This window comes from Mycetomoellerius zeteki, unplaced genomic scaffold (assembly GCF_001594055.1).
Source record: "Mycetomoellerius zeteki isolate Tzet28-1 unplaced genomic scaffold, Tzet1.0 scaffold332, whole genome shotgun sequence".
Classification (NCBI taxonomy): Eukaryota; Metazoa; Arthropoda; class Insecta; order Hymenoptera; family Formicidae; genus Mycetomoellerius; species Mycetomoellerius zeteki.
The window spans coordinates 553,495-575,079 of NW_017257319.1; the positions used below are offsets into that span (position 1 = coordinate 553,495).

Here is a 21,585-nt window from a genome sequence, read left to right on the forward strand (position 1 = left end):
TAAGGGCCATGGCACACAAAAAAACTTAAGCAGTAAAATGTAAGCAGTAAGCGAATTGACCAATCACAGTAGAGTCCACAAGGCCGTAACATAAGCAGTAGCGAATCCAACATGTTGATTTCCTTACTGCTTACGTCTTACTACCTTAAGTTTTTTGTACAGCACTGGTCCATGCGTCCATGAAAGGTGGAACGAGTGTAATGTTGGTGACAGTTCGTTATTTTGTCATTAGATTTAGAACAATTTGATTGTAACTGTTCACAATGATAATGTAATATCTTGTAGCTGTTTAGCAATGTGTGTTTAATGTAGGTAGTAATCTTGAAAAAGGAAGGGTGAAGGTTTCATCGTGAACATTTTCCTAATAATATAATAAACACGCACATTATCGTGTATGTATATAACGCTTTATTATATTATCATTTGAACAATTTCTGAAAATAACATCATTATACTGTTTCATTATTCTATAATTATTAAAAATTTCTTTATAATGGAAATATTTAAAATCAATTTATTCTTTTATAGGTTAAGTGATGTATATCTGAGAAAAAAAGGATATAATAATAAGGATGTTTCATCGGCCTCATAATTTTATAAACTTTATTCGAAACGTAACATGCCAGTACCATGCTGATCAATTATGCATATTCCAAATTGGATTAGTTAGAAGACATGCCAGTATTTTAATAGTGCCCAAATATGGTACACAATACAAAATACATACTTTTTGGAATTCTCAAAAAGTCTTTGCTAACAGAAAGGTAAGCAGGGATTGCAGATGGACTTGTGTAACAAGATTTCTATCTGATGATGCAAAGTCTAAAGATAAATCTGAAACAAAACTAGCTGAGGAAGTGCAACAGAGAATAATAGAGTTAAATGAAGAGAAGTTAGGTAAATTAAAAGAGAGAGTATTAGACATAGAACCAGTTACATCTGATGAGAAGAAGGAAGGACAGGCAGCAAAACTTGTTGAAAAACAGTCTGCAGAATCCAAAGAACCATCGAAAGATGATGTCATCTTGAAAAAAGGTATAACGATATAGACAGAGTTAAGTTCGAAATATTAATTTTCTGGCGTAAATAAATGTATAAAAACGCTCATATTAATGTAAAAATAGTAAGAAATTTAACCTAGTCAATAATCGAGTCGAAGATGGATGACAAAATTAAAATAATTATTCAATCAAACATACGAAAATTAAAATATAAGACGTTTCGGAACCATCAGTCCTTCTTCAGTTATACATGCAATGACTGTCAAAAAAACATTCCAGTATCACGCCATGTCAGACATCAATCATCGCTGTTCAGTAAGAATCAACAACCAAGATTACAAGAACCCTGTGTGAGCATTAATCCACCACAAAATCGAAAAACTATTAAAGTCAATTTTGTGCAAAAAAGATAAATTAGAACTTACATGAAAGTAGAGCAAATAGAAGGAATTAATTTACAAAAAGACAGAAAATCTAGACGAATCATATTTTGGTCTATTAGAGTCGGTTTGGAAAAACAATAACAAATAGACATACTTGAAGGTCTTATTGTCTGTCCAGAACGTTATCACATTCGAATTCGAGCACCGATTACGTCTGACACATTATGATGTATTTACCTTCATGTAAGTTCTAATTTACCTTTCCCACACAAAACTGACTTTAACAGCCTTTCGACCTTACAATAGACTAATACTCACGCAAAATTTCCATAATCTTGGTTATTGACTCCCGCCGAACAACGACGACCGATGACCCATCCGACATGAATAATTATTTTAAAAAATAAAAAGGAATAGGACTATGAGCTAAAGGTTTATCGTTATAATTTAAAACTTAGTAAATAAACATATCATTAAAATATAAAAATTTTAATGTGCCGGCTATAAACAATAAATAAAGACAAACAAACGTTTCGATCCCTATTGGATCATTATCAATGTTAAAATAGAAAATGTTACAATAATATATAAAATTAAAAATTATATAATTACTTCGCTCTGTATAATTTTTAATTTTATATATTATTGTAACATTTTCTATTTTAACATTGATAATGATCCAATAGGGATCGAAACGTTTGTTTGTCTTTATTTATTGTTTATAGCCGGCACATTAAAATTTTTATATTTTAATGATATGTTTATTTATTAAGTTTTAAATTATAACAATAAACTTTTGGCTGGTAGCCCTATTCCTTTTTATTTTTTTATTTTATTGAGCCTTATTACTATTATATTTTAATTATTTTAATTTTATCATCCACCTCTTTGGCTCAATTATTGACCTTGTTAAACTTATTAATTTTCTGATTTATAGCAAAAAAGAAAATCAGAGTTGACAAGTCGACGTCTTCTTTGGAACGTAATTTTATTACACCTGTGAGGGCTATGGCAGATTTTCTATTAAAGCCTTCTGATTTGGAGACCTTGCCAAAAACAAAAAGACGTTCCCCGTATGAACTTGAACCGCCTATCACAGTCTATTGGAGGAAAGATGTCGAGGCTAAGTAAGAGAATCGATTTGATAAATTTTTATATACTTATACTGTGAAAATTATTTAATTGAATGTTTTAAAAGTTTTGCTTTTTTTGTAGAGCTTTAGAAGTCTGGGGATCCAGAGAAGCTTTGTTAAAAGAACTTTTGAAGAAAGAAATTGAACAGAAGATCTATCAGCAAAGTAAATATGCATATCTTCATATATGTACTTTTATCTGTTTACTTAATTCAAAGTACTTGTTACTATAAAAGAGAACATCTCATCAAGATAGAGAATATCTATGCTCAGAAATTGTCCATCTTACAGGATCATTCACATATTCTGTTAATCTGATAGGAATATCCTGTAATAATAAAATAAAATTAATTGGTACAAATATTGAAACACAAGCTTTTCGTCATAGATGTTTTTACGGTCAAACGGAGATTGAGGGATTACAGACGAGAAATTGGCAGCAAGACGGAAATAATTCAGAAGGAAGGTCTTTTTGGAAGATCTGGCAAAGTAGTGTTGACTGCAATTGCTATGTACGTACTATATTTATGCGTATCATGCATGTAATTGTATAAATTTCCTCGATTAATTTCTTTTCCAGAAATGCTAGTAATTTTTTGTGTAAGTTAATTGCTTGGTTATATACTGGCTCCCACAGTATGTTTTCTGAGTGTGTACATTCTGCAGCGGATACTTGTAATCAATTGATTCTAGCATATGGCATTCATAAATCGGTGCAGGTAAATAAATAATTAACGCGAATAATTTTAGAATTTCTTCCAAGCTTAATTTATTTTATACAAATTATTTTACAGCATCCTAATCCTGATCACCCATACGGTTATACGAACATGAAATACGTTTCCTCATTGATATCGGGCGTGGGAATCTTTTGTGTCGGTACGGGTCTTTCCATCTATCACGGAATTCACGGTCTTCTTTTTCCTGCGCCATTAGATACTCTCTTCTGGGCATATTTTGTCTTGGGTGGATCCTTGCTATCTGAAGGAGCAACTTTAATGATAGCATTACACTCTATAAAGAAAGGCGCAGAGGAAAAAAAGGAAAGTCTTAAACAGTTTGTTCTGGAAGGACAAGATCCGTCCGTGAACGTCGTGCTCATGGAAGACTTTGCAGCCGTAAGTCGTTATTTTTACTTTTTGTTAAATATATTAATTATGCATTCAAAAAGATTTCTGCGTAATTGTCAGGTACTTGGAGTCGTTGTTGCAGCTGGATGTATGGGTTTGACTTCATATTTACAAAATCCAATGTTTGACGCTATCGGTTCGCTTCTAGTTGGTGGTCTGCTCGGTGGAGTGGCGTCTTTTATAATCTACTCGAACGTTGCTGCACTTGTAGGAAGGAGTATATCGCAAGAGAATCTCGATAAAATTAACGCTGAATTAGAAGCAGATATAATGGTAATACTAATCTTAAAATCAACTATGTAATATATTCAATCGATATTTTAAATATGTTGATTCTTATGTTTGTATACATTTTAGGTTCGTGCAATTCATGATGTGAAAGGCATTGACATGGGTAATAATTTAGTGAGATATAAAGCCGAACTGGATTTTGATGGACGAGAACTCACAAGATCTTATCTAGATAAACATGATCTTATTACAATGTTGGAGGTATAGATTTTATATTCTTATTTTTATTGAAAGATGAGATATTACATCAATAAACATAAAATATTTTTATAGGAAGTGAAAAGTATGCAAAATATCGATGAACTAGAGATATTTTTATTAAAACATGGCGAAAATATCGTAGACATGCTTGGTGGAGAAATTGACAGAATAGAATTAAAACTAAAGGTAAATAAATATTTTTTATATAATAATATATAATAATACATTAAGTGGATAAATTATAATAATATAAAATTTGTAATATGATTTTATCTTTTCATGATTTTCAGAAAAATCATCCAGAAATACGGCATTGTGATTTAGAAATTCTATGAAGGTTTATTGATATAGTTTCTTAACTTAAATCTAAATAAAACTGGATGTAAATTATTATTTTAACGTAAGAAATTATTTTAATAGAATTACTTGGACAGATGCTCCTGTCATAGGATACAATCTGTGTTTTATTTAGTATTTACTATCACAAAGAGAAAAATCAATTTTTGTAAAGATTTTATGTATGTTGTATAGATCTTGTAGAAATTATCATTCTCTCAATATAATAAATCAGCGACTTAAACATATATTGTTAAAAATGTTTTATGTATTTCTAAAATGTTGCAATTTATGTACATTCTTTAAATTCTTTGGAATCTAACTGTAAACAATAAAAATCGAGCCAGTCTTGAAAAAAAATGGCTTAATTATCAATCTTTGAGATTGAAATTTCACTCTTCAGAGTAAGATTTACTCTAAAAATTTTTTTAGCATGCACAAAGAGCATGTATTCTGTTGATATATTTTACTTATATGTTCTCGATAAATGAGAATCTTTTTATTTATGAGCTATTTTTGTGAAAAAAGGCATTTTTGCGTTTTTGTTTCGTTTAAATCAGTGCTCGGTATTAGATGCACATTTCGGACAGATTCCAACGAGCGACCCTCACTACCGCGACCGAGCCGCCGATTGCTCACGTGACGCTCTGGCTCTCAGGAGCGTCTATATCTTAAACGTGCTGAGATCGTCGTATCTTTCGTTATTAAAGAATATCTTTCTTGCTAAATAATCTTTATTTTCTTAAAAAATAAAGTACTAAATTTTCTATTATTAATGTATTAATATGTTCCATATAATAATATAGGTAATAGTAGCAATAATACGTGTATAATAATTAGATTAAATAGTACATATCAAAATATTAATTCTTATTCTGAATATTTTACGTGACTTGCTTTGAATGATTTAAAACAAAAGAAGATATGCAGATGTATACTAAACTGGTCGCTACCATGATGGGTCGTTACAGAGTTTAATATCACAACACAAAGCGTTACTATGGATACCTTGTAATCCTAAACACAGACTTATATATAAGTCTGAGGTATACTGAACAAGAGTCGACCTGTGGTGGTTAGCTACGAAGTTAAATTGTTAAACACACTCAAAGGAAATTCTTACAATAGTCAATAGTTTCGTATTGTGTAGATTCTAAAGTTTAAAAGAAAAATTCATATGGACTTGTGTACGCGTTTGAAATTAATTGCGAGATGGTCGCAAATCGACCGTAGGACAACTGAACGATTGATGCTTCGATACGTCTTAAAATGACACGCGGAAGTCGAACCTCTCGAAGATCTACGGCGATCGGTAAACAACTCCAACAGAATGATAGCGAGGATGAAGCTTCTGTTCGCACTGTGGAGAACGACAATTACGTGAAACACGGTAGCACGCTGTCACAGAAACGATGGACCAGCTCGGAAGAGTCGAGACAAGAGTCGAACCGATCTTACGAACGAAAAATCAAAACAGTCAGTATTATTTATAGAGCAAAAAACTAAAAGTAATTTAAAAGTTGTTTAAAGCGTCTGTAATTAACTGTGAATTATTTGTAATTTGATAATCATGAATTACAGATTGCAACTATATTGCAGTCGTATATATTTGTATATAATTAGTATTCAATTAATATTCAAAAATGAATGAATAATTAATTTATTCTGGCAGTGTATATGTTATTTTATTCATTAGCAGCGCAACATTGTATTGATCTAATTAACAATTAATTTAATAAATTCTTGGCATTTTATTTGCGTCAATCATTTATTATTTACCAGTTGAGAAGCACCAGGTAATTATTTATAAATTTAATCCTTGGTTACTGCACGAATATATCACGGGGATATAGCGTACTCCGTTAGTGTCTCTAATTTTCGGTAAAATGCACTGATTAAAGTAAATATATGAAATCTTTATTTTGGAGGATCTAAAGAAAAGCCTCGTATAAGTATAGTTGCCGAAATTGTAAATTGTAAAAAATATTTAATAACGAATAAAAGTGAATTTTTCGAATTTCACGAAAAAATCACAAAAAATACTTTTTTTCAAAAAATTATATTAATCATAATTATTAATCGTAAATTATATTAATATAGAGCTAAAAACTAAAAAAACTAAAAAAAAATAAAGAAACTAAAAAAATAAGCTATTGAAAGTGTATATTTTAATTAAAAACGTATGTCAAAATATTCGCGTACAAGTATATTTATTTCAACAAGTGAAATTATACACGATTTTTTTTAATAAAAAAAGGGTTTTCATAAAAAAGATTGCTATCGCTTTTTCACGCAATCTGATGACACTAGGTAGAGAAAAATATACATCTATGTTGAGAACGCTTACTTTTTTCTCTTCCTACATTTAGTCTCTTCATTTTCCGGTTTCTATAAATCCTGCGCAATTTTCAAACGTTCTGGGTATGCCGTACCCCTGTACAGTAACCGAAAGTTATAATTGAGCTTACCATTCAACATCTTAGAGTTTTCCTCGGAGACAAAATGACACTGAAGACACGGAGACCGAGTCACCGGATGCTAAAAGCAATAATAAGTCACGCAAAGCCGAATTATACTCGACTCGTGCAGGAAAAATGCGTTATTCAGACATTCACGCGAATGAAGAAAGATTCGCGTCGGGATCTCTTGGGAGAAAGAGGAAACGTAATAAACGGACTGAAAGACGAAAGCTTGAAGCACGGCCTCGCACGGCAGAGGCCTTTCATGATCATGATCGAGCAGATATCGGGTCTTCCGTGAAACGCTACAGTGACAGGGAAGGTAGCGTTACTGATATATCGCGAAGAAGAAAGAGGCATGTTTCCCGAGGTAAAAAAAGAATATCCTTTAAGCGACATCCTTATTATAAGAATCAAGCTTAAAAAATTGATAAGAATCTATTTCCTCCAAGATCCTTTTCCATATTACAATCTATTTAAAATCTTTCGATTGATTAGTCGAGAATTTCAATTTTAAAGCAATTGGGAAAGTTCAATTGAAAACTAAATGTTATTTTAAAAAATCCGTGTTAAAGAAACTTCAACATTTACGAGGAACAAAAATGAAATCTATAACATAAATTTAATAATTTTCGCAAGAAGACGACGAAGTGCCCATCACCGAGATCTTGAAAAAGGCTCAAGAAAATGCGCGCACAAAATACGAAGAACCTGTGCCGCTTCCGGAATTGACTACAGACACAATTTATATTCAAGGCAGAAGCGGCTTTAGCGCCGTGAAAATTGGCGGATCGAGACGTGCTTTGGGAAATGATACGACACGTGTAACAAAAGGTAGAGGAGGCTGCGATTCTGCAGAGACTCGAACCTATACGCTGATAAAGGTAGCAATCACAGCGCAGAAATTTTGGAAATGCACAGGCCTCGTCTATCAGGGTCTCTTGGGCGGTATGGCATTTCTGCATTTCATAATGGTAAACATTTTTTCTCAACTACTACAAAAGTTTATTCTTTGATTTAAATGTAGATTTAAATAGAAATTTAAAAAATGAATATTATCTGATTCATGGTTGCAGATTCATGTCTTTTTTAACACTTCGATGGAATTCATATCGAATTACTCGATTTTCTCCGAAATATATGCAAATATATTCTCATTCTTAGTCGCTCTTTGCATCATTTCCATCTTCGATAAGTACGTTCGACATTTAAAAAAGAAGATTCGTCTTTAAGGCTCCTGTTCATTTATCACTACTAGTTCAAATTACATCATCAGAAGCGAGAAAATATACAATAAAAATTCTTGTAAGTTATATTTGAATAGAAATATTTTTCAAAAGAATATAAATCTTTGCAGAATTATAGACATAAAATATTCAAACTAAATTATTTTCTTGTTTCGGGGAGAAATTAAATCATATTTATTTCTATATGTTATTAATTTGATAGTTTATCATCGGCATGAAGTTTATAAAAGAGTGTATTTGCAAAAATTTACATATATAAATATTATTAAGCATCAGATTCGTTTTTAATCGAAAATAGACTTAATTATAATTTTTATAGTACATTTTTTAGCTTTTGACTTCATAATCTGAACTAGTAGTGGTGAGTGAAAGAAATTTTAAATATCTTTAATTTCACAGAAGATATTGATGATTTTAGATTCGATCTGGCGCGGCTTGATACGGATCACTTGCGTGAGATTTACACGGATCACGCGAAAACCGCAATCGCCATTCCGCTTTATCTGGTAACGTTTGGACTTCATCAAGCATCATCAAAGATGGACGATCAGTTAGCTCTAATACATTATCAAAGCATCAACGAAACATGGTCAAATGTAAGAATATAGTGATGATCTACATAATAGCTTAACAGCGAAGAGACGTGTTTAAGATTTTTTTATTTGCGCTTATGTGCAATAATTTTTCAGAATACGACGCAGGAGACTTTCTTGGAGGAGCTGAACGATTGGCAGAAGGTAATGATATCGAAGGACCTTCTCGCAATTTTCGCTTGGCTATTCGTCGCTCTTGGAACGCGGGACAATATGCTATTAACGCACCTCGAATCGATGGTGCAATACGCGAGCAACGCGGAATCCCCGAGATGACATTCGAAGAATGACTTTCACTGTCGAATGAAACAAATATGTATGAAATTCTTCCACGCGAACGCGCAGACTGAATACCATAAAGTGCTGAAGATAGGAATATTTTAGAAAAAATAATTATTCACTCTTCTTTATGTAAAAATACTCACCGATGCATGTCGACTCGATCCTATCCAAATAATAGTCACGATAACGTCGAAATGATTTTAAAATGAAACTGACTGAAAAAGTGACTTTTAGTAATCATGGCATCCTTGTAATCATTTTGACATCATTTTGATGTTATAATGACTTGTATTCTATATTTGGATATTCCAGGTACAAAGAATACGCTATAAATATTTTCAGGAACCAATGCTCTAAAGGAAAGCAAATACGATTTAAACATTTATTTGTAACAGAATAGCGTTTGATATGTACAATATGTATAAAGTTCGCCTAGACGCTAATCGATAATACATGTATACATAATAGCAAAGAGAGGACAATAATATTAAGGTTAAAAACCGTTAAACAGAAACTAACAGTTACATCAATATTATAATTTCCCTTTCGACAATATAAGTGTAAAATGATTCATATTTTACAGATTGCATCAACATATTCAGTATGTCAATATGTTAGATTCATGCCTTCTCTAGCAGGTATACGTGATCAATCAATTACATTTATAAAATGTAATCCGTTGATCAATGTGTTGATGTAACACCTAATACATAACAGGTTAAATTACTGAATAGGAAATTATAACATTGATGCAATATTTAGTGTACGTTCTGTTAGTCTGTGTTCAGCGGAGATAACATATAATGCAATGGTACAGTAGTAAAATATGTTTGGACTTTTTTGAGCGCGAGAACATCGGTGAAATCTGCAATTGCAAGATTGTGATCGTCAACGATCGGCCGTTGTGATCGCGAAATAAATTGCGTATCAAAATTCATACCATGGGACACAATGGAGGGGGAGGGGGACTATCGTCGATCGGCGGGAAAATTTTTGTAGCTTACAATTGTCGATTCGAGCGGCGCACTCCCGTTTTTTACGCGGACGAAAGCATTTATCCATAAATAATGTGCAAAGGCTTGTACTCATTTGCGAAGCAACGAATATATACATGCTGCTTGTGTGTGTGAAATTTGTTACACGCTAAAGTCTCTCCTTTCCCTCTTCTCCGCTGGTTCCTCTTTAATTAACAATTTACACCGCCACGACGTTCTTTTCTTTCCTTTTTTTTATGTGTACTCTAAAATATCTCTGAGCTTAACAATATCATGAAGGCACTGTTTACAGTTCTATCAAGTCGATTTTTGCCTTGTCTTCGCTGCACCGGATACAGATCGATCCGTCATCGTGTTTATGGCAAGTGGATTCGTTCGATTATACGTATTTATTCATCGACGCAGCTCGCGCGAGCCAAGAAGAAAAAAAAGAGATGTATAAATTAAACTCGATGACGTGCGATCCAACCGTAGGAAAATTGACATAACTCGATCAGATCTTTTTGTTATATGGGAGAAGTCAGACATGGTCACGTGGCTACTCCCATAATGCGCAAGAAATTTTTTTGTCATGGCTCTTACAATCGCGGTACTTGAAACGCGATTAAAAATTGTGCAAATTTGCAATGGCAGTATCGAGTCAGCGCCTTCGCGCGTGCAAAATTTCGTCGAGTTTATAAAATATTACGCTCGACGGAACGATTAGACTTTGTGTACCCAGATAGCCAAAATGAAATATGTCAGTAGTTGCCAGCAAATTCAGTCATGATTTTAAAGTAAATTCCTATCTATTGTATGCTCTTTAATTTGGTTTCTGCCATTACGATTTGCCATAATGTAATAACGGAAATGCAGTAGAAATGGAGCATATCTTGCCATCATGATGTCGTAATCCAGCAAACAAGATAACGTTACTTGTCGTCATTTTGACGCTAGAATAACGATAAATAAACTTATTGGATGGGAATGTAAGGTCTGCTCGTTTTCCGATATATTTCTATTGATATTAGGAAAACAATAAACTATCTCGGCTGTGTTGCTGGTGTTCTACTGTAATATACAGTTTGCAATACATTCTCTTGGCTATCTGGCTAATTAACGTCAACGGGCTGACGATGCACTATAAAAAAGGATCTAGACTCGTTTTTATTCGGGAGAAAATACCACAGAAAATATTCAAACACCATTGATAGCGAGAACTACAGTTTCGGCTAGTCGTGAGTCGCGCAACCAATCGACTGCGCCGATCGCGAAAGGCCTTAGATACATACTCGAGATAATTATACTGGTCCTGCAAATGCGTCCACGCACGCTTGTTTATTAAAACTGTGTTCATATCTTTGTAATTTCTTGCGTGGGAACGCCGTTTGAAAAGGCACTAAAGCCGGATTTAAAACCTGTTGGCATTGTTGCGAGCTCGTGAAAATTCTGAAACGATACAATAAAGACGGTACCATTGTGAAATAAATCATTACGAAGGCACGAACAAAGCCGATCGATTTCAGGAGCAATCTTCGTGATACGTTTCAGTTTTTTCTCTCATTTCTTTGTAATAGCACCGTCTTTGAAAGGATCTATTTAATATCGTTGGTAATGCAGACGAGTCTTAAACCCAACTCCGTTGCACAAGTGTTCAACGATCAGAAGCACCTTTTGCCTTCAGACCCCGAGACGCCGGAACGATTTTTACAATTTATGCGTTTTTACCTTCGAATTTTCGCTTCCTTCTTTGATTGTCCGTAATCACGTAATTTGCATAAAGTTCGCGGGAAGCGAGGCAACGATCGACGAAGGCGGCACCGTTTCTTTATCGTTACCTCTATTTTCACTTGTTGATACCTTTCTGAACGCGTTAGGGGGAGGGAGTGGCGAACGAGAGTCCGCGGTTGAGGATGATTCCCTTTCATCCGTACGATCCCGCGGCTGTAATCGCGCGTCCTCCCGCCCCTACTCCGACGATCAAACGGTCTCCGGATTGTTCTGCATGTATCTGCACCACGACTGGCCGTTGTTGTTGCCCTCGGGGCATTGAAGCAATTCTCAGTCGTCAAAGTCGTGCCTGAGCTTTATATAAAGGCAAGAGCCAAGAACGATGCCGAAGAGCTCGAGAACAGACAGACCGAGTCCGACAGCGCCCAGGATTATCAGGTGGTCCTTCGTCGTTTCCAGGAACTTGTAAATGCAGCCCTGAAATGACAGACATTTATCGATCTTATGTAGAATTTTCGTACTTCTGCTGGAGAAGATTATTTATTCGCGTCGATATTTATTCTGAAAAATTACATTCCTTGGCTATATTACACGAATTTTATTTTTTATAATTTATTGAGTTAAACTATTTACACTATATTATGAGCTACTATTATTATTGTCGTAATCGAATAAAATATAAGCCTATTCTGTGTCGCTGCACTAAACTGCATTAAAATATAAATGTATTTGTTTTAATGCGTTATTTACTTAACACTTACAATGTCGTGAAAAAGTATAAACTTATTACAGTTGCACAGGCGACAGCAAGGAAGACGTGTTTTCTGTTTTTGTTATAAAAATTTCATTTCATTTATATGGCATAGTTAAGGTGAACGCACATAGAAGTAGAAGTAAGCAGTAAGTAGTAAGCAGTAAGACGTACGAAGTAGGCAATTAACATTGCCAGTATTTCTATACATATGAAAGATGGCGCTCTTACGTCTTACTACTTACCTTTATTTCTATGTGCGTTCCCCTTAAACCTTAATTTAAACATTATATATAATATTATTATCCCTTATATATAACTTATAATAACTTCTTATAATAACTTCTTTAAAAAAGAAAAAATAAGTGTATAAGACAGGAGGTATTGAATATTACATTTCTTTTAATAAAAAACGGATACGAAGTAAATGCAATTAGCCAAGTATTTCATAACGCAAGATACATAAGCTAGATTGAAAGTGACTAAAATGGTCAACAAGATCATAGTGAACAAAAAACTTGGCGTGCCCGGATTGTATTAAAATGCAATACTCTCTCTAGGACCAATACGTTTTCACAGTACGGAAATTATTTGTAATATTAATTAATAAAAAGGGTATTACATACAATATTCTGCAGATATACACAATACATGAAAACAATAATTCAACAAACAAGAAATGTTAATAATTTGCTTACTTGTTTTTATTAATTGAGAATATTCAATAAAGCATAGATAAAACAATCCACTTTTTAACCTTTTTCCGTAAGAGTTTTTGATGGATGCAAGTAAAACTAAAAATATAACTGTCTTTGACAGTTATGTTAATAACAAAAAAGGAAGTTCATTTTTAGAAATGTAAGGTAAAAATAGTTGTCATTTCAATCCGCGTGCGTTTTAATATTATAACATAGTCAGGAACTGTAAGTCAAAGGTACAAACCAGCAAATTTTCAATACATCTTTTGGCCTTTAATATCTTATAATAATGTCATACTTATAGGAAAAGATTTATATTTTCTTTCTTTCTAAGAAAATAAATTGAATTTAAATACAAGCTAATGTCACATCTGATAATCAGTCAAGGAAAGCAGGAAAAGTTCAAAGTCGCAGCAGACATACCGTGTACTGAATATTGGAGGGATGATCCCTTTTTCCGCAAAGTAACGTCGGCGTCTTGCAGCAGCTGTCAGGTACGACGCTGCCGTTCTTGAGGACTTCCTCATCCTTATGCCACTCGCTCACGAGCCAGTCCTCGAATCTCAAGGCACCGCAGCATTTGAACTGCAAATTTCAATAATAATGTCTCTCACGATAATATTGGGAAGGCTGAAGAAAGTAGGCGAGTAGTTCCCGCGTGCCATGCATCCGTTATGTAAATATATTTCTCTTAGCTGTCTTTACCGAAGAAATTTTTAATTACTTTGTGAAAAAGGAAAGAAAAGACTTGATAATTAAAAATTTTATGACTTTGAATTAAAATAAATTGAAAATTCATAAAAAAATATATAAAAATATGCTTTCGACTATGGGGCAGAATACCATACTTCTTAATAATAAATAATTTTCTATAAATGATAATGTACCAAAGGAAAAAGTGACAAGTTTTTAGCTGCATTAGAGTCTGTTGTTAATTGTAAAGACAGAGCGAGGCCCATCTTTCTTATTCTCCAGTTCCGTTTACGACGTGCGCAATAAAGTATACGCGGATAAGGCAGAAAGGGGGAACGATGATAGCGGCGATAGCAACGATAATAGCCGCGTACGATAATAACGATAGCAGGACGCGTTATACGCCGGAGCATCGTACAGTCATTGAGAAAGGAGGGTCAGAGAGAGCCAAGGGAGGATGGAGGGGAGTAGATTAATGGAGGTGAGAAACGTGTTCCGGCGGCGGCAGCAAGTTAAATGGTAACTTTAATGCGGGCACGTAATCCCGCGGGATTCATCGCGCGCCGGAACCATTAGTCGCGATAAACACTTCTACGGATCCTTTACACGTGCAGGCGTTACGGTCAACGAATTTCGCCTTCCTTCCTGAACACGCATAATTCGGCCGCCCCGTCGTCTTAGAAGTGCTAGGATTAATCTAGAGACTAGATACAGAAAAGCTACACAGTGATAAATACGTAATATCAAATTATACCCAATTTGAGTTATTTTTAATCATTCCTAAGTGATCACTGCCTCTACTCAATATGTCATTAATTTAATTAAAACAATAGAGTTAAATAATTTAACTTGATATATTAATTTGGCTCAAATTTATTATTTACTAGGTGCATATAATGTTAATATGACCACTTTGAAATTACTAAGTAATTCAACCACATATGCAGCAGGTTGAATTACTTAGCAATTTCAAAGTAAACAGCGGAAAATAGGTTGATTAAATACGTTTTTTTTTTAATCAAGTATTTTGAACTAAAATAACACATTAAAATAATACACACTTGGAAGATAAAAATAATAAAATGTTATTTAACTTAAGAAATTGGTTTAAATTTAATTCTTTAATATTGAACAGTGCATAAGATATTCTTCATCTATTAATAGCTTTTTAATTTTTTGTTTCACAATGAAAATCTAGATATAATTTTCGTAATATAAATAATAACCCTCTTCTTTTTAAGTAAATTAGAAAAATAAAAAATAAAAATTAAAAATATTTGATGAACTTGCACAGAGGCAACATTTGTTGCAACTCTTACAACCGCGACTAATTATTTATCATTTTCTGAATGGATACCTCTGAAGAATTCGCTAGAAAAGAACCCTTTTCTTCGGAAAAATGAAATGCATTTGAACGCGTAGACGTGTATTCGTTTACGTATATATCTCAGATGCAACTTTCGTGTAAAAAGTTATTGTGTAAAAATCGCGTAAAGAATGCACGAACTTTATGCAAGTAAAAAATGAGTCAAGTTCTCTTGTTTAATCCTCCAGAGCTGATAATAGATTTATAGAATATTCGTTTCAATTATATTTTTTATGTATACATTTGCAAATTTAAATTATTGTTATTAAAATACATTTAATATTCATACACACACTAAGAAAATTTTCTGGTTGAAAATAATCGAACCAAAAAATTCTGATCATATAAATCAGAATTCTGGTTATCTCAACTATAAATGAAGTGAAAATTATAATAGATTCAACCTGAAAATTCGATATTTATCCATTCTCAGTCCGAATTCCAATTAAAGCAATCAGACTTTTTTTTCCAGTGCACAAACATTCTTTTTTATACGAGTTATGTTATTTTAGTTCCTTAAAAAGAATTCGTGCCTTTTAATTAATATAAATTAAACAAATCTCAGACTAAGCATCAGTAATTGCGATACAGATTTTTGATGTCAGCACCGGTAGATTCGTATCAATAAGAAAATCATTTGACTTCGTCCTCGATTGAGATAAAATTTAAATTAAAGAGAATATAGAAAGAACGTAGAGATAAATTTATAGTGAATATTCCACGTGAGAGATATATCAAAAAGATTTTCATGCGCGTTCGTCACAGTACCGATGTATACGAGACATTTATTTCCGTTCGTGGAGTCGCCTTAAAAATTCCCGACGAGCGCTGTCGCGGTAAAACTCGATTTCCCGAACGGAATGAAATGCTTGTACAGGTAGATCCTCTGTGTATAAATAAAATGCGAATCTTGAATTTCTCGCTTGCCCGACAGTTTCGCCAATTTCGGCGGACGAGAGGAGGTTTAACGTCGTCGTGTATTCCGCGTGAAGAAATGGAAACGAAAATCTCCTCTCGGGCGCGGCCAATGAGATCCGACAGAAGGGTGAAAATTGCGAGGCTCGATTTATCAGGGTAATGGGTATAGTGGGAGCGACTTAGCTGCCGCGCCATTATCAGCGCCGTAAATCGCATCACGTGTGCGCTTACAAGTCTGATCCAAATCAAGATGCTGCATTCGGTGCAAAGGGGATAGGAGATTACACGCACGCGATTAATGCTCTACGCGACGGAAAGGTCCCTTTAAAATGGTAATATGTGCGCGATCGGGGCGTAATCCCACTATGTACCACTCATCCGTCGAATTAATTCTGCAAATATAACGAGCAACTAGCTTAATCCTACGGTTAACAGCTTCGAGTACTAAATGTAAATTTTCATTTAGATTTTTGCGGGACGCATAAGTGCATTCCGATAACGCGCAAAGTGACGACATCGCGCAAAAATATGAGACGAAATCGCGAAGTTTTTCGCCGCGAGCTCACTGTGGCACTAATCGATTTATAGCGAATGGGCGGGAAACTGTTCCGCGATGCGATAACGATGATTTACTATTGTAAGGTTCTCGTAAGAGAGTACCATCGTCGGCGGAGGACATAAATAAAAGTGTCCTGCTCGCGTGATATCGTGGGCACAAAAGCCACCGCCACCGAGCCATTTCGAACTGCATTCGTAAATTAACGTCGAGCAACTCCGAGATGACGCGGGTGTGGCTTTCTTCCAATCAAGGAAACGCGTAAGAGCCATGTGGTGTTAGAGCTGCTGTTATCATCGTAAAAAATATGATGTATATAAATTTAAATTGAATTAAACAATCAAAGGGATTATATTTTTGCAAAAATTCCTCAAATATTATAAAAGTTATTAGGACATCGGCCGCTATTAATAACGAAATGTCTCTTTAGCGCGTGGAAACACAGTATCGAATATATATGTTATTTATTAATATTATTCCTACGAAAAATGATTTTTTAAAATCTCTCATTAACATTTAGTAGATTTATCATTATATATATATATATATATATATATACATACAGTGAATGTCAAAAGTATTCGTATATCAAAGGAGACTTATATTAGAAATTATTTATAGAAACTAAATTTTAATTAGAAATTTATTAACAATGAGTACGTTTTGTGTTCTAATATAAACAAAGAAAAAAGAACGCGAACATCATAATTTCAGAAGTGAAATTTCTCGATTTCTCGACTGTACAAATATTTTTTGTACTTTTAAATAATACAATTTTTCATTTTTAAAACTTTAAGCTTTCGCATTAGAAAGTTGAAAATTTTTGCAAGTTTTTTTGGACACGTGACAGACACAAAGTGAGAAGAAAATTTCTCATTTTGTCGAGTTCGTAGTTTTCTATATGTTAAAATTACCAAATTCACAGAAACTCAGTAGACATAGTGACCTTTGTAAAGTAGAGATTTTAAGCTTTAAAACCCTTTAGTAAATTTAATTTTGTTCATTTTTTATGAAATTATAGCTGTTTGAATTTTGAAGTTTGCAGCGCTGTGAACTTTTGTTCCATCCCAATACATACATATTATTCTGTTTCATTTGTATAACGCTTCATTCCTTTTACATATGGTGGATTAATCACTCAGTGTCTATCTCTTTAGGAACTCTAATTCTCACCAAGGAAAAATCATAGCAAATTGACCATAATTGTTCACGATTAAAAGGGTACTCGCTGATTCTGGAACATCCTCCATTTGCCAACGACGATCATATTACGTATTGACAAGCCATACGAAACGTTTTCAGCAAACACTCAACGCTGGTATCATATTGCGTATTTCTGATGGCACCGCAACGATGAAGCATCATTGAAGCTGCGCAAAAACGTTACTTGGGGGAAGTCCACAGCGCACAAGAGATGCAACGGGAATAAAAATGACAACGAGGGAGGAAATTGATACCGTGGAGTACGTGCATCGGTATTCGTGATATCGGAATACTGGTCGGCGCGTCCTATTTTGTTCACAATTGTTCGACGGACGACTCTTCAAGCGCAGACGGCCGTGTATATATATATTGGGCCGGCCTGAGAAATAAATAAGAAATTCTTCCCGATATGCGGCAGCTCGTACTTACTTCTTTCTGCATCTGGTCGATGGCCGCGGTTTCTCGGGATCGTACGGCGTAGTTCTCGAGGAAGGTACGATTCAAATTCATCTTCAATTCAGGGCCAACTTGTTCCTCATACAGACGCGCCAGTGCACCGACTCCAGCCTCCAGAACGAGTACTGCCATCACCACGAAGACGTACTGTGTCGGCAGAAGAAAGACAAGAGGGATTAGGATTGGTTAAAACAACATCGTGATAGTCTTCCTGCAATTATGCGGTTACAACTCAGTATTTAACGCCTTTATCTTAGCTAATGAAAGGAGTGACGATGAAAGAGCAACGAACATCTTTCCGTCTAACTGAATGGAAATTCCGATAAAAGCTGTCGAATGAATTCTATTGATAAAAAAAAGAAAAAGAAAATGGAACGGCTTTTAATAATGAAGAAAAAAAAAGAACCGACTTGTCTCCCCAAGCAAATGCACACTCGCTTTATGTCTGAAAATAATTCTTCGAAATGACGTTGTAGGAAAGAATGATTTCTAACGTGCGCACTCTTTACAAACGTGATAAAGCCCGAGATTGAATCTGTCAATTCTACCGTTATATTTTCACACAGAGAAGCTTCACGTGTTATATAACGGTATTTATTTTTCGCGCTGTTGTTCTCTCTTTCCGTAGCTTTTTTTCACGCCAAATCATTGATTCACTCGATTCAAAATACGAATATCTCTGATGTACGCTCTCTATCGAAAAATATACCTTTCGCGTGAAAATGGCGTATGCTGCGTATAAAATTTAAAGCAAAAATAAAATATATATATATATTGTATATACATATATATATAGAGAGAGAGAGCGCAAGTTCCAAAACGAATGATGTTTAATACCGTGCTTTCGAGTAATTTGTAATACGGATTTACATGGAGCAAAGCCACCGGGATATACGCAGAGTCACCTCGTTCTTTCGGAGTCATCGTCCTTCATCTCTCTCTCTCTCTCTCTCTCTCTCTCTCTCTCTCTCTCGTACAAGCTAGCGCAACATATTAAAATTGCGTAATGTCCACCGAAGCTTTTCAGACTTTTCATGAATATAAACCCCTGCCGAGGGACGGAACGCGCGCCACGGCAATCCCCCTTTCCTATGAATATTCAAAACTTTGGTGACTAACTATCGCTCGTTCACAAGATTTTGCGACCCGGAAGAGAGGAGAATGTATATTAAGAAACATGAGAGAGAGAGAACTTTTTCTTATTTAATAATACGAACAGTTATTAATTTTGTTCCACGGAGTAGCTTATGCATTGCGGCATCGCGCTTAGCTTCTCGGAACTTAGTTGAATCGCGAGAGAGCAGAGTATGCATTAGATGGATGAAATATTGGCCGATATACGGAGAAGAGGAAGTGCATGGAGAGAAGGGGAGCTGTATTGGCAGCTAATTTGTGATCGATTCTCGGCTACGTTGGGAATTAAGCCATATCGTATGAGTAAACGATGCTTTCGCGTAGACATTTAGTATTTCTGGCTTAATACATGGTAGTGATGAAAATAGTAAATGGTGTCGCAGAAACTGAAAGATTGATGGAAGCTTGCTAAAACTCATGATTTAAACATTTTAAGAGGATATGTCCACATTGACGAATCTTTTGAGATTGTTACATAGCACGATTGTGTCGCGTTTCATAAAATATTTCAATCCATGCAATTAAATTATTCCAAAGCAAATTTAAATTTAACTATTAAATTCATAATGTCAAATTATACCCAATTTGAATTATTTTTTATCATTTCTGTGGGTATCATTTCGCCACTGCTCCTATAGAATCAATATATTGTTAATTTAATTAAAACAATGAAGTTAAACAATTTAATTCAAGAAAATATATTAAATTTGATCCAAATTTAATTTATTATTTAATAAATACGTTAATATAGGCATTATTTACATTGAAACGCACTAATCACACAGAAATAGATTTATATTTCGATACACATGGAAGTTAAATTAATAATAAAATTAATTAATAAAATGTTATTTAGCTCAAGGAAAATCGGATTACTTGCTCTTTTAATATTTAACAGTTTACACGGAAAGTACGGTTTTGCTGAAGTATTTAAAAATTTGGTCAAATGTAGATTAGAAAATAATTTTGCTGGACTATCAAAATAATTATATAGGACGTTCAAGTTGATTGCTAAAGAAATTTTTTGCAACATTGCTTATTATGTTTAAGTTTCCTAAATTACTTTAAAGGTCCAATAAAATTATTTTCAGATCTGTATCTAGCCAAAATTTTAAATATTTCAACAAAATCATTATTTTCGTGTATATAAAAAAAAAACAAATAATGTAATTTACGCGTTACGAAATTTTTTGAGGAAGCCTTTGGAATATAAAAGAGTTTAAAGATAAGCTGTTTAATTATAACCAGAAGAGACCAACGTAAAGATATATGCCACGTTTGCGGAAAACCGCGCTCACCTCGATCTTAAAACTGATTAACAACGTGCTCTTTCAGTCTCCCAATTAGATCGGGACGTACAAGTTAAACGTATATGCGAGAAATTTGAACAGCCAAGAATCAATAAGACAGGTAATTGATTAGGTTCCGCGTAAATGCACGGAGTCAAGATGCGGAGTAAAACGTGAGTTTGCGACGCAATAACACATGATAATTCGTAATATCAGATTGCCCGTGAGCAAATGAGCGACGACGTGAGGTGAACGTTCTACGTCGACTTTCATCTTCATAGTCGTTAGTCAGTATCCGTTTCAGTCATTAAGTCGAAGCATAGGGAGCAAGCAGAGATGAACACGGATCGCAACGCTTCCGCTTCCTTCGTATCAGCCGTTACTCGGAACTCCAGAGTGCGTTGAGAGTAACATTGAGAGGTTGCGACATTCGTTGTCGATCTCGGTTCCTACATGTGCTATATCTAAGTGTACGTATATATTAGTACCTAAGTCAATAAATCGTACGGGATGTATATACGTTATGGCGGAAACGATGCGGAGAGAGTAGGAATGGCAATCGACAGTTTACGATTGGTGAGGAGGCTGACAGTGAAGGGAAGAGACGATAGATTAAACACACCAATTGCTTTTCCACTATATACCTTTGTGTGTGTGTTTGTGTTTGTGTAATAAAAGAAAAACGCGCGCGCGCGCGCGCGCACGCACACGCACACGCACACACACACACACACACCACACCACACCACACCACACCACA

General features: G+C 34.5%; 3 protein-coding genes across 3 annotated transcripts in view; 2 read left to right on the top strand and 1 right to left on the bottom strand.

Annotated features, from left to right (window-relative positions):
- Positions 1 to 189: 189 nt before the first annotated feature.
- Positions 190 to 4,703, top strand: ZnT49B (solute carrier family 30 member 9). The gene is made up of 11 exons (XM_018452130.1): positions 190 to 308; positions 529 to 1,035; positions 2,322 to 2,511; positions 2,600 to 2,682; positions 2,906 to 3,029; positions 3,098 to 3,236; positions 3,312 to 3,635; positions 3,708 to 3,920; positions 4,005 to 4,139; positions 4,212 to 4,325; positions 4,430 to 4,703. The coding sequence occupies exons 2-11, from the start codon at positions 573 to 575 to the stop codon at positions 4,472 to 4,474; spliced, it is 1,830 nt and encodes a 609-aa protein (XP_018307632.1). The 5' UTR covers positions 190 to 308; positions 529 to 572; the 3' UTR covers positions 4,475 to 4,703.
- An 865-nt stretch (positions 4,704 to 5,568) lies between these two features.
- Positions 5,569 to 9,126, top strand: LOC108725259 (uncharacterized). The gene is made up of 6 exons (XM_018452170.1): positions 5,569 to 5,951; positions 6,959 to 7,304; positions 7,574 to 7,908; positions 8,011 to 8,129; positions 8,600 to 8,777; positions 8,871 to 9,126. The coding sequence occupies exons 1-6, from the start codon at positions 5,745 to 5,747 to the stop codon at positions 9,048 to 9,050; spliced, it is 1,365 nt and encodes a 454-aa protein (XP_018307672.1). The 5' UTR covers positions 5,569 to 5,744; the 3' UTR covers positions 9,051 to 9,126.
- Positions 9,127 to 10,279: 1,153 nt separating this feature from the next.
- LOC108725260 (CD151 antigen) overlaps positions 10,280 to 21,585 on the bottom strand; it is a 143,017-nt gene continuing 131,711 nt past the window's right edge. Inside the window, exons 5-7 of the mRNA XM_018452171.1 lie at positions 18,376 to 18,549; positions 13,634 to 13,795; positions 10,280 to 12,238 (exon numbers count right to left, since the gene is read on the bottom strand). Coding sequence (XP_018307673.1) covers positions 12,092 to 12,238; positions 13,634 to 13,795; positions 18,376 to 18,549 — 483 coding nt within the window. The 3' untranslated portion in view covers positions 10,280 to 12,091. The remainder of the gene's footprint in view (positions 12,239 to 13,633; positions 13,796 to 18,375; positions 18,550 to 21,585) is intronic.

Coding starts and splice junctions, on each gene's coding strand:
- ZnT49B (XM_018452130.1), top strand. CDS start 573: ATGTTTCATCGGCCTCATAATTTTATAAACTTTATTCGAAACGTAACA. Junction 2,512..2,599: donor AGGAAAGATGTCGAGGCTAA/GTAAGAGAATCG, acceptor CTTTTTTTGTAG/AGCTTTAGAAGTCTGGGGAT. Junction 3,237..3,311: donor GCATTCATAAATCGGTGCAG/GTAAATAAATAA, acceptor ATTATTTTACAG/CATCCTAATCCTGATCACCC.
- LOC108725259 (XM_018452170.1), top strand. CDS start 5,745: ATGACACGCGGAAGTCGAACCTCTCGAAGATCTACGGCGATCGGTAAA. Junction 8,130..8,599: donor ATCATTTCCATCTTCGATAA/GTACGTTCGACA, acceptor TGATGATTTTAG/ATTCGATCTGGCGCGGCTTG. Junction 8,778..8,870: donor TCAACGAAACATGGTCAAAT/GTAAGAATATAG, acceptor ATAATTTTTCAG/AATACGACGCAGGAGACTTT.